Source organism: Triturus cristatus, chromosome 8 (genome assembly GCF_964204655.1).
Source record: "Triturus cristatus chromosome 8, aTriCri1.1, whole genome shotgun sequence".
NCBI lineage: Eukaryota > Metazoa > Chordata > Amphibia > Caudata > Salamandridae > Triturus > Triturus cristatus.
This window is the reverse complement of record NC_140591.1, coordinates 1,542,608,202-1,542,620,414: the sequence shown is the minus strand read 5'-3', so window position 1 is coordinate 1,542,620,414 and position 12,213 is coordinate 1,542,608,202. Positions and strand designations below refer to the sequence as shown.

At 45.8% G+C, this 12,213-nt stretch overlaps 2 protein-coding genes across 2 annotated transcripts in view; one reads left to right on the top strand and one right to left on the bottom strand.

The window, feature by feature from the left end:
• LAMTOR1 (late endosomal/lysosomal adaptor, MAPK and MTOR activator 1) overlaps positions 1–2,766 on the bottom strand; it is a 156,901-nt gene extending 154,135 nt beyond the window's left edge. The window contains exon 1 of the mRNA XM_085623415.1: positions 2,563–2,766. Coding sequence (XP_085479541.1) covers positions 2,563–2,604 — 42 coding nt within the window. The 5' untranslated portion in view covers positions 2,605–2,766. The remainder of the gene's footprint in view (positions 1–2,562) is intronic.
• Positions 2,767–3,195: 429 nt separating this feature from the next.
• The window catches only part of LOC146806089 (secreted frizzled-related protein 2-like), a 127,228-nt gene continuing 118,210 nt past the window's right edge, over positions 3,196–12,213 (top strand). The window contains exon 1 of the mRNA XM_085623414.1: positions 3,196–3,257. Within this exon, the coding sequence (XP_085479540.1) occupies positions 3,238–3,257 (20 nt within the window). The 5' untranslated portion in view covers positions 3,196–3,237. The remainder of the gene's footprint in view (positions 3,258–12,213) is intronic.

Genomic DNA, 12,213 nt, shown 5'->3' with positions numbered 1-12,213 from the left:
TGGTGTCCCAAGGGCCACCATAGGCTCGGGGGGGGGGGGGGGGGGGGGGAAGTACACGACCACCTCCCCTTTTATTGACATTTGCCCTGGGGGATAGGGTCCCCAGGCCTATTAAGGCTCGGGAGAGGGGGCCACGCAGCCTCCGCCCCTTTTTATTGCAATTCGGCCCTGGAGGATGTGGTCCCCGAGGCCTATTAAGGCTCTGGGGAGCCATGTGCCCATCTCCTACTTATATATATGGTTAGGCTCCAGGAGTTTGGGTCCTTGGGCCCCTTCTGGCCCAGGCAGAGGGGCCACTTTAGAAAAGTTTTTACTTAAGAAAAAAACCTTTGATTGAATAATTGAACGAAAGGCAAGGTCGTAACTAAGCCTAGCATACGTTCAAAGCATTCTTTAAATTTTAGCTTAGTTATTGAAATTGTTTTTTTACCTTTTGAATATCTGTTATGAACGCAAAATTGGCTGGTCCGCTAATAACTGATACAAAGGTAAGCTAAGAGCTGTTGCAATTTCATTGGTTAATGGTAGATTTTCCTCTGAATAGACAGGACTAGTTTTGTGTATAAAAAAAGTTAAGCCTCAATCAATGAGTGAACCACACTGTAAGGTCAGACTTGGCATGTATTGTTGTTATAACTGTTGCTCAGCCATGCACTCCAATGTCCTTTATGAAGGCTAGGACGAAAGATTAGTAAACACCCAGATCCCACCAAAAAACACACGCAGACAAATAAGAGCACTACATAATCCAAGGAACAGCTCTATGTTACAACAATGTTGGATGGAGGATTCAAAGAAGCTGAAAGGTTAAAAATGTGCATAGCACTGATATTCTGCACTACCTTAAGACATGCATATAATGGCCTAACTGCTCCACAATTCCAGCTCAACTGAGCCCCAAGTGTGACACAATTACCAGCACTGGAAGTCATACTGCAAATACAGTGTGGAATTTGCAATGCAAGTGCGAAACAGTAGTGTACTAATGAACGCTCTGGCATAGGAGTGTGAAAACCTGGGACTACAGTCTTGTCCCAAGGGCAACATTACTCTGAAGCAAAAGGCATGGCGAAATCAGGAGCAACCAAAGAAGGTCGATGCAGTGTAACAAATTGGAAGCATGCTGAATTGCCCACTTAAAGGAATCATGTTTAACAAGCTTCTTGATGTGACTTTGTACTCACAGCTAACAGAAATGGGATAAGGGAGCTCGAGGACAGGATCCTGTACTCCACAGTGACACAAAGATACAATGTGAATGCTGTTCCCCCTCCTTCACTGTGAGTTTTTAATTCCTCAAGTAGTACGGCACTTAGTATGCAGTGATCTGCCCTCATGATAAGTGATCAAGGGTTGTTTTAGTCCCTATGCTCAGGCAATTACTTTGAACATGACAAAATAGAGATAGACCAAACCCTGCCCACGCTTTTAATTATTCTACCTTACTAATATGTGCAGAATAGATCCTTGCATATCTGTAAACTTGCTGTTTTGTGAGCATGGGTGAAGTATGCTATTTGAGAGGGTGGCCCCAAAAAGTGAAAGACAGAAACCCCAGGTTAGCAGGGTGATCAAGATTTTACCTTCTAGAATACTAGGCTGGCATGTTTCTAATAAGGAAGATGGTTATCATCGATTGTCACTAAATAGATGCAAAGTTGGCAGTAATGTCAGTGACCAATGAAGGATTAGACACAAAGGCACTGCAGCTATTGCCTGAAGATAGGCTTTAAAGTGTTTACATCTTTTCATTTACATAAATTACCAGCTGTAAAAAGACTTGTCAGATAAAGCGCCAATGGTTTTAAATTAATTGTATTTTTTACCAGCCGAAAGATGTTCCCATAACGAATACTATTTTAACACCTAGGAAATCGACGAAACCCAAATTTTAAAAGTTGGCAGCAAAATAGTCCGCGTTTAAAAACCTAATCTACCTGTGCTTTCTAGATGTGCAGTAAATACTATGCAACCGCTGTGCTTCTCTGAATGCGACTCTTTTCCCACTCCTTATATAATTTCTTCCTTATTGTGTCGACACCAAATTCCTCCGTTTTATTTACCACGGGTTTTTCGACTTCTCCCTCACTTCCTCCTGGATGATAATAGCCTTGGCTCTAGTTAGTGGCCACGCCCCTCTTGCATAAAATTGAGACCCTTCTCTTCCTCCTTCACTTACAGGATCACGTACTTCCCCTATGCTACTATCTCTTGACTACCATTGACTTCACTGTCTAATCTTGAACCATATAGCAAACCTTTTGCCCGCCCACTAGCAACTCCACCATCAACACCTGGAACTGCCAGAGGCAATTAATAGAAGTAATAAATAAATGCAAAAAATACATGCTCCTGCGCGCTGTACCTTGCTGGCATCTCCATCTTGTTTACAATTCTCCTCTCATGCCAACCACGTTGTGTCCCACCTTGTCCACTTCCTCCTAGCATCATCTGAAACACTGCAGGCAACACTCGTATCCACTTTATAACATGTTTGTAGCTGCCACCTAAACCTCATTTAAGAGCCTGGCTCCCCTGCACCCCTTGGTCGCCCAGCCTTACCTGCGCGTTTCCCTCGTTCTCATTACTGTAGCAACACCCCATGGCGGGGCAGCCTGTCCCCCTAGGCCGGGGCCGCTCACAAGTTCCTACAGCACCACACTTCAGGTCCTTCTACAGTGCCCCTAGCAGGCGGGCAACATCACATGACAAGCCTCGGCTGCAGGGACAACATCCACCAGCGGAACTTCCGGCACCGCTCAGCTGTGGTCTGAAACAGCCGTCGACTGGCGAGGTCTCCCTTATGCGGTGAGGCATAGCGGCGGCCATCTTAAACTAGTGCTGCATCTACTTAAAAGTCTTATAATATTTACTACTAAGGTAGAACGTTTAGATTTCCAACGCTTCTATAAGATTCATCACAATTTACAGCATGTTACAAAATACACATATACATTCGTGTTTGTAACTTATCTTCCATCGAGCATATATTGTGCTTTTAATATAACAGAAATAATGATCTGAGTACAAAACTTTTATCATATACTATAATATGCCGCTATCTGCTCAGATCAGTTTTTGGCGAGCAACTTCCAGTTTGCTGTTCTTTAAATATTATATTAGCAATGAGGCAAACTGAAGAAGGCATCTTTTCAGTAGTACACCGATTGTCCTTCTTTCATGTCAATAGCAACAACATCTGAACTCTTAGATTATTAAAAGAACGCATAGAACGGCATGGCCCGGTTTCAGTTAAGGTTGGTATTCTTCGTCGTTAAGCTCTGTTTCCCCGTTTACTAAATGAGACGCTACTCTTCCTGTTGCGTAAAACAATAGTCTAGATCGAGAAAGTAATGACTTTCCTTGTAAGTTAATGTTGCCTATTCAGCCCTGTCAAGTTTCTGAGGTATATGTGTGCTGTTCTGTTCAAGTTTATGGCACCTGTAGTCTTATGTACACCAATTACTACAATTCCTAGAATTCAAATGAAAACATCTGTACTGTAGCAGCACACCACGCATATACCTGGAAAACTTAGCAGCTATACAAATTGCTATACTGGAATTTTGATAAAAAACACTTTAATATACCAGTATATGCACCAGCCGTTATTGGGAAGCTCCACAAGGATTAGGAACTCCCATCATCAGACCCTCTTATGACTACATGATATACTAAAGCTCTCCTCTTTAAAAGGCACTTAGGTTAATGCCATGGACTTTTACTCACTTTCAAATGTATGTTTTTTAATTCTTCCCATGTTGTATCTCTAGTGTACTGCGGTGATGATTGTTGGTAACTGTTCTCTTGTAAAGCGCTCTGATGCCCATGGGTCGCTGTAGAAAATTGCCCTTTTTGTATGGTCACCCCCCCCCCCCACTTTTTGCTCCAAAGGCTGATAGTTATTGTTGGGGGTTGTGAACCAGGGGGGTTACATGTGTAAATATACGGCATGTATAGATGTGTCGCAGAGACAGACAAAGAACACATTGGACACTGGTATGGACCGGAAGTCCAGAGCGACTCCGGTCCCTTTATTTAAAGCCTTCTGGCCACGCCTGGCCAGAAGGTGATACAATGTTGGTATCGGGTTCCGGGTTGGGGTCTCTGCTCAAACTGCGCGGCCAAACACTAGACCGCTACATCCCGTCCCAAATCAGTCTGAATAAACAAAAATAAAATTAACACACATAGTCAGTGAGCATTTGATTGGGCTTCGGATGGGGCCTTAGATTGTACCGATGTCATTGGCTGTCATCTCTTGGGTTTGCTGGTTCTTCTACGGGTGGCCTTTCCTCTGGTCTAAGATCCCTGGGACTCTCCTGACCCGCTCCGTTCACACTCGGGCTACTTGTCGCGCTAGGGCTTCCACCTAGTTGACCATGGTCTCTGCAGGGGACTTCCTCGACCATCGGTCTCTCTACTCTTGAGTCAGGCACCCTATTGAACCACAATATGGTTCGAGTGATGACTTCCCCATCTCTTTCGGCTGTTACTGCTGTGCCCTTCACACCCTTAACTAATCACATTCCTGGTTCATAAGGCGTGCAGAACTTCCCTCCGCTACGACGATTCCTTACTAGAACTACGCAGCCTGGTGTCAACGGCCGAACTTTTGATCGTCTCCTCCTGCTCGCCCGTTCATTGTTGGCTATTGTCCTTGCCTGCGTGCTTGCGGGATCGTAAGGTTCAGGCTCCCAGCTCTCTGCTACAGGAATGTTGTCCCTCCGTGGCCCATCTGTGACCACGGAGACCTTTGAGTGGTGCAGTGTGGAGTGCTCCGGTATTCCCGCAGGAACTTTTGAAGCGCGACTTCCGGGTCGGACTGTTCGGCCACAGATATCCGTAACACTTTGTTCAGTGTCCGCATGAATCTTTCGGCCTCTCCATTTGCTTGCGGCCACTGCGGCGTGATGCAGTGGTGTTTGACAACAAAGCGCAGCAGAAAATCCCTGAACTCGTGCCCTTGGAATGGGGGTCCATTGTCTGTCTTGACCACATGCGGTAGTCCGAAGAGTGCGAACATCTTGTCCAGCATTGGTACTAGGTGGTCGAACACGGTTGACGGTAGTACTTCCACCACTAGATATTTCGTGTATCCATCTGTCAGAACAGCTGTCACTCGCCCATCGGGGAAGCTCCCAAAGTCGAGACTGATCCACGACCAGGGTGACGGAGCCGGTTCCTCAGTGATCACTGGGGCTGGAGCTTCCGAACAACCAGTCAGCTGACAAGCTCGGCACCTGCGCACAAAATCTTCTACTGTTTCTTCTAGATTTGGGAACCAGACCTTCTCCCGCAACCTGGCTTTCATCCGTCTGGTGCCATGATGACCCTCATGGGCTAGGGCAGTTACTTGGTCCTGGAGGGTTAGGGGCATGACAATGCGTGACCCTCTTAACACCACCCTGCTAGCTGCGGCGCTCAGCTCTTCATAAATGACGGAATTTATAAAATCATTTATATTCTTTATGGTCTCATTGTGTGTATATATTTTTATAAATTGCTGTTGTGTTCTGAATAACTAAAGAAGTTACTCAATATCTAAAGAAATTATTCTTACCCGACAGAACCAATTGTTGTTTTTGCATAACTGCCCAGGTTCTGAGGGATACTGTATTACCCCATTGCTATTCTAGTTGGATTAGTGCAGGTCTATACCTGCGAGGGTTTTTCTCTCATTTATTGTTTTTTGGAAGTATCGTTTGTACTGTGTATATTACTTGTTGTTTGGAAATTGTTTGTTTTCTGTATTCTTGTAGCATGTCTGAAAAGGAAACTCTGCCTTACAGTGAAGATTACATAGCAAAGCTAATTCAAGATCAGGGTACTTCCAATTTTCTTCTAGGTTCAGACAGAGTGTCAGTCGATATAGGCTTCAATGAGAAACTAGCCAAAATAGAGAGACTAGAAAAGAAACTCATCAGATCGCGTCTGCATGGACACGTACTAACTAAGTACCTGCAATCCAACATAATTCCCAAAGGATTGCAAGTTCGTAACGAACCTGCCATCTTCATAGACATCCCAAAATTTAGGGAAGGGTTTAGCTACGTAGCGAACAACTGCTCCAGACATTGGATGGTACTTGGGGTAGAGACTGCGATTGAATACGTTAAAAAACTCTCTCAAGAAATCGCTGATTTAAAGAAGGAAATACTGGATGATAGAACCCTCTCAAACGCCAGAGAAGCATTAGAGCGAGCAGAAAAAACATTAGCTGACTTTAACACAGTCACACTGAATAGGAAATTAGACAAACTTGCAAAAGACATAAGGAACTACGACAAAAACACAACGTACCCCTACCTGGCTGACGACTATTACCAACAGGACAGCCAGGGCTTCTTTTCCAATAGAAGTAGACAGGGCCCAAGAAGGTTTAAAACATTCTCCGATTCTTCGGCAGGAAGTGGCACAGACTCTGAGTCTGATAGACCCTCCACTAGTTACCAAGGAAACCAGGGCCCCCATTTTTTAGGGGAAGGCTACCGGCAGGCAAACAGGGGGGGAGGGAAGACACAGAATTGGGAAAGACCAAGGGGTTGGAACAGAGGCAGGAACACACAGCAGGGACCATCCCGTGTCCGCTTCTATCAGCCAGAAACGCATGGGGAGATCTCCACACGGAGACAAACCTACAGATGGTAGACACCCGTAGAGGGAATCACGAGACAATCCAGTTACAAAGTGAGCACGCCCTAACCACTGTAGACAACAACACCGTCAAAATCTCAATCCTTACCCCCCTTGATAACAACACCAGCAATACCTCAGGGTTACCCATAAACGAGGAGATGCTTGCCTCAGTACACAATACTAACATCTTGACAACACAGACTACAAGGCCCTTGTGAGAAGTTGGCCTGATGTATGATGTCACTTGTTCTAGTGTACACCTTATATCAGTCCAAATACCCTTATGGTGATTGGTTGTAAAGTCAACCTTATAGACCAGCTATCCTAGTGGTAGCATGGACAAGAGCAGTCTTAGGCTAAACTCTGAATGGCATGTGAAGCCAGCTGTGATACCATATATAATCCCTTGAATACCAAATGAAAGGACACCACAACAGATATATATATAAAATAAAGTGTATTTATTCTAGTCAAACCCTCAGCACTCTTTATGAGATTAGAGGTAAGTACAACACAGTCTTATTTAAGCATACATTAAGTCACACAGGTAAGTAATACAGTTAGGCCCTAGGGGCCACGCAAACCATATACTAAGTAAGTGGTATAAGGACCACTGTCACGGAAATAGAATAGGCCTAGGCCTAGGGAATCGCTGGGGCTACACTACACTAGCGTTAGTTAGGAAGTGGGAGGCCCACGGGATTCGTGTGCAGAGTGGAAACACTCACGCGTAATGCGTAAAAGTCAATAGCAATAGTACAGTTTAGAAAACGGTAGATTTAGGACACTTCCGGAGTAGCTAGGAAGTTGAGACTGGAAAACTAGACACTAGGATAGTCACTATCCTGATGAGCACCGGAGTACCCAAGTTACCTAGCCCACAGGCTGTGGGTGCATAGGGGTGAAGATGCGTCGGTTTTCGTCGTCGACTCCTATGGATGCCTGAAGAAAGATGCTGACAGGCAGTCAGTGAAGAGTGTCCGGTGGATCCCAAGGCTGGGATCAAGAAGAGAGGAGACCTGCAAGCAGAAGGGACAAAGTCAAGGTCACTAGCCAGTGACCACGTGGAACCAGGAAGGAACCAGGCGATGTCGTGAAGATTGCAGGTGAAGGTGAAGCTTGTCGCTGCAGCCAGGAGGACCAGGAAGCGTCGAGGACGACCAGGACCAGGAGGCGAGCTGTCCCACGAAGGCTCTTGCTGTCGGCGGCGTCGAAGTTGGACTAGGACTCACCAAGCCTTGGCAAGCTGAACCCACGAAGAACGGAGGACTTGCTTCTGGTGCAGACCAGGAAGGTCTGGGGTGCTTCTTCTTTGCAGAGAAGCGGGAGCCAGTCTGGAGGAGCCAAACCAGCGCAGAAGATTTCGGGGTGCGTCGTCACAAAGGCCACCAGCCAGCAGGCAAGCAACCGGACAGACGCGGCAAGCAGGAAAATGCAGAAGGGCCCCACGCAGGACTCGTGGAGTGTGGGGGGCTGATCTTCGGTGCAGATGGTGCTTGGGGTTGGGGCTTCTCAATCCCCGGTGCACAACTTCGAGGGTGCCTCAGAAGCTGCGCTTTAAGTTACTAGCCACTTTTCCCAGGTAGCCGGTCCCACGTCGCTCGTCGCCTCCACGGATCTCAGCTTTGCTGTGGATGTGGATCAGGGTCGGAGAAGTCTGGAAGTCAAGGCTCTGGTCGGGCTCTGCAGTCGGTTCCTCGTAGAACGTGGGCAAAGCAAAGGGTAGTCTCTTGATGGTGCCTGTTTGCACAGGGTAGCCACTCCTTGGCTACAAGGGAGATTCTTCAGTCTTCTTCTTTCATCGAATGTCGAAGGTCCAGAGTTTCTGTTCAAGTTTGCAGGTTCAGGATAATCTAAAGTCTTGAGGCCCAACTCCCACTCTTATACTAATCTGGGGGGCTGGGATACCTGCTAGGTCACGCCTTATGGGTGGGACCTGGGAGGGGGTGGTTACACCCACTTCCCTTTGTCCAGTTTCGCGCCAGAGCTGGGGCTGGAGTGCCCCAGCGCCGGTTTGAACTGGACTATGCAAGGAACACCTTGTGTGCCCCAGGCATGTCTCATTCCTTTCAGCCCACCCTGCCCCAATACACTAAAGGCTGTCTGGGGAGGTGCTAGCACCTCCCCAAGCAGGAAACCTATTGTCCAGGCCTCCCTGGCTGGGATCACTCCCAGCTGCAGGAGGTCAGACTTGTGTCGTGGCAGCAGCATCCATTTTGTGATGCTGAGGCTTTGGTCAGAGGCTAACAGTGAAATATGGTTTTAACATGTCTCTCCCTCTAGAAGGGAGGAATAATATCCTCATCACCAGAAATGGTATGGGGGTATTATTCCAAAGTGTTAGACACCTTACACGACATGTTTTGATAAAGCCAAACCATAGTTACCATAACCGTTTACGATTATAAGGCACTTTAAGAGTATATGGTAGGCTATATCATAGAACAGCTATAAGGACATGGTTCCGAAAGCTGCAGACAGGCTCAGCTCATGCTAGAGCACCATCTCACATGTTACCAAGCACTCTGCCTCCAGGATTGTTAAGGCCTGCCATAGGAGTGACTGATAGGTACACATGTGTCTATATATAAGGGTAGATATAGGCATACTATATCTAAGCAAGGGGTGATTACACGACCTTGCCCCAGCTGAGTGATCAGCCAGTTGTGTCTGATTGGAAGGCCAGACCAGGGGTGGCATAATACATGCTGCAGCCCCTGGGAGGCCTAGGGTACACCTATGCCCTGGGTACCTAGGGTACACTGTACAGGGTCCAATAAGGTGATCCTTACCAATTGGTTATGTACCTAGGGTACATGGAGTCCATTTTAAAGAGAGAGCAGACAGCCTGAGACCCTGAATGGCAGGATCTCAGGCCAACTAAGTCGAAAAACCAGCTAGACACTAGGCAAAAAGTTGGGGGTAACCATAGTCAGATATCCACCTTCCTACAGCCCTGTCCAAATGATACACCTAACCAGAAAGAACCTATAATCAACCTGTCAGACCACGTTATGTCTAATGCCGAAAGGGAGGTCCTTGCCAAAGGACTCTCATTTGTACCAACTGTTATACCCGACTCTTTTCAACTGGAGCTCCAGCAATTCTTTCGGAAGATTAGACTGAAATATTACTTCAGCAAAAACATCTATAATCCAAAGTCAGCAGCCACAAACTTCAGACCTGTCTCTACCTTCACACCTGGTGCATACTTAATGAGTGAGAAGATATTGGCTTTTGAAAAAATTGTCCTTCATGAAACCATGCAACTCTTGGATACAAGAAGATATATACATTATAACATCACCAAGGAAGAAAGACTGGCATTGAACTCTCTAAGCAACAACAACTCCATCGTTATCAAAGCCGCAGACAAGCGCGGCGCTGTAGTGCTGCAGAACACTAGTGATTATGTTGAAGAAATAGAACTGCAACTGGGCATCTTGGAAAGCTACCAACCAACCCCACGTGACCCTACGCCTGTTCTTAAATCATTGATAGAAGAATTAACCAATGATGGAGTGAAGGCTGGATTCCTGAGCCAACAAGAACATGACTTCCTCAACAAAAAAGAACCAAGGATCCCCACAATCTACACACTACCAAAGGTGCATAAACGGCTGGTCAAGCCACCTGGTAGACCAATTGTGTCTGGATGTGGTTCTATTTTGGAACCATTGAACCAATTCATTGACCACTTCTTACAACCTTGTGTCCCCAAAACTAAATCCTATGTAAGAGACACCATGCACATCATCCAACTATTGGAGGGACAAGCATTTGATGTACATACACAACTACTTGTAACATTGGATGTATCCTCGCTGTACACATCAATTCCTCAAGAAAAAGCGGTGGACATCATCAGAGCAACACTAGATGAACGCGAGAGACCACATTGGATTCCAAGTGATTTTCTGATCTCGCTTTTGGAGATTGCAATGAAAAAGAACTACTTCCTTTTCAAAAACCAATTTTACTATCAGTGTAAGGGAGTAGCGATGGGAGCTACCTATGCGCCGAGCCTGGCGAATATCTTCATGGACCACTACGAAGAGGAACATCTGTACAATCATGGAAATCCATACCTCAACCAGATCACCGTATGGAAACGTTACATCGACGATGTCATAATGGTATGGTCTGGCGACACTGAGGAACTCAACAAATTTCATGACTGGCTCAACGCAAGAACGAGTGACATTCAGTTTACGATGACGAGCAACAACGAGTCCATAGACTTCCTGGACCTCACGTTCCGAGTAGAGGAAGGTTTACTATACTGCGATTTGTATAGAAAACCGATGGAAAGGAACACGCTACTAATGTATGACTCACATCATCCACGAAATCTGAGGGATAACTTACCCTATGGGCAATATCTGAGATTAAGAAGAAACTGTACCAGAAGAAATGACTTCTTCAAGGAATCTGAGACCCTCACAAGCCGTCTGAAGGAAAGGGGATACCCAACTGGGTTGCTGAAACGGGCAAAGAAGCGCGCATGGTACTGTCCACGTGACCAACTCTTAGAAGTCAAGGTTAAGGACAACGCATCAAACAACATTGTCTGCGTAACCACATTTAACACCAAGAGCAACGACATCAAGAAGATAGTAAAGAAATACTGGAACCTGGTTGCGAGTGAACTTAAGACTGAGCAGGACCCTATCTTTGCCTTTAGGAGAGGCAAAAATATCAAGGACACGGTTGTCAGGGCATTCTTGGAACCTCCCAAGCAATTGGACCTCAGAAACTACTTTGGTCTACCACCTGTGAATGGACACCACAAATGTGGCCATTGCAAAGCATGTGACCAATGTCAAGAGGGGACTACATTCACATACAACAACAACAAAACATACAAGCTAGCTCACTTCACCAACTGTAATAGCTCTCAGGTTATATACGCTATTCTTTGTCCCTGTGGGCTGATTTATGTTGGTCAAACAATCCAGAAAGCAAAAGCCAGAATCCTACAACACATGAGCAGAATAAGATGCAAAGTACAGGGCGCTCCCATGGTTGAACACTTTGTTACCCATAACCACCCTCCAGACAGCATGAAATGGTGGATCATAGAGAAGATCATTCCCAATGCAAGGGGGGGTGCGATTTCTGTGGCCCTGAACTTCAGGGAATGTAGATGGATTCATTCGCTCAACTCGGTACAGTCCGGGTTGAACGAGATGGAGGAGACTGCAAAACAAATGGGGCAACTCTAGCCCTCAACATTCTCACTGGACATAAGCTGTAATTTTTCTCTGTATTCGCCATTTAATTTCTGGTACAGTATCATGGCCATGTTAATGTACACACATGTTTTTACAATGCAAACACTGTAAAATGTTGTGCATCTTAAGCATGAAGCAATATGTAATTGTGAATTTTTAATTAAGCTGTGAGAAATGCATATAGAATAATCAGTTGAACCTAAATCAAGTCGACAGGATGCCACACGTTTGCACCCACATTGGCATTGGCAACTTTTACATTCTGCCACCAACCACTAAACTGGAAATTGTGCTTGGCTCCAGCGGCAATTTTTAAATCTGTGACATATTCACCGGCAAC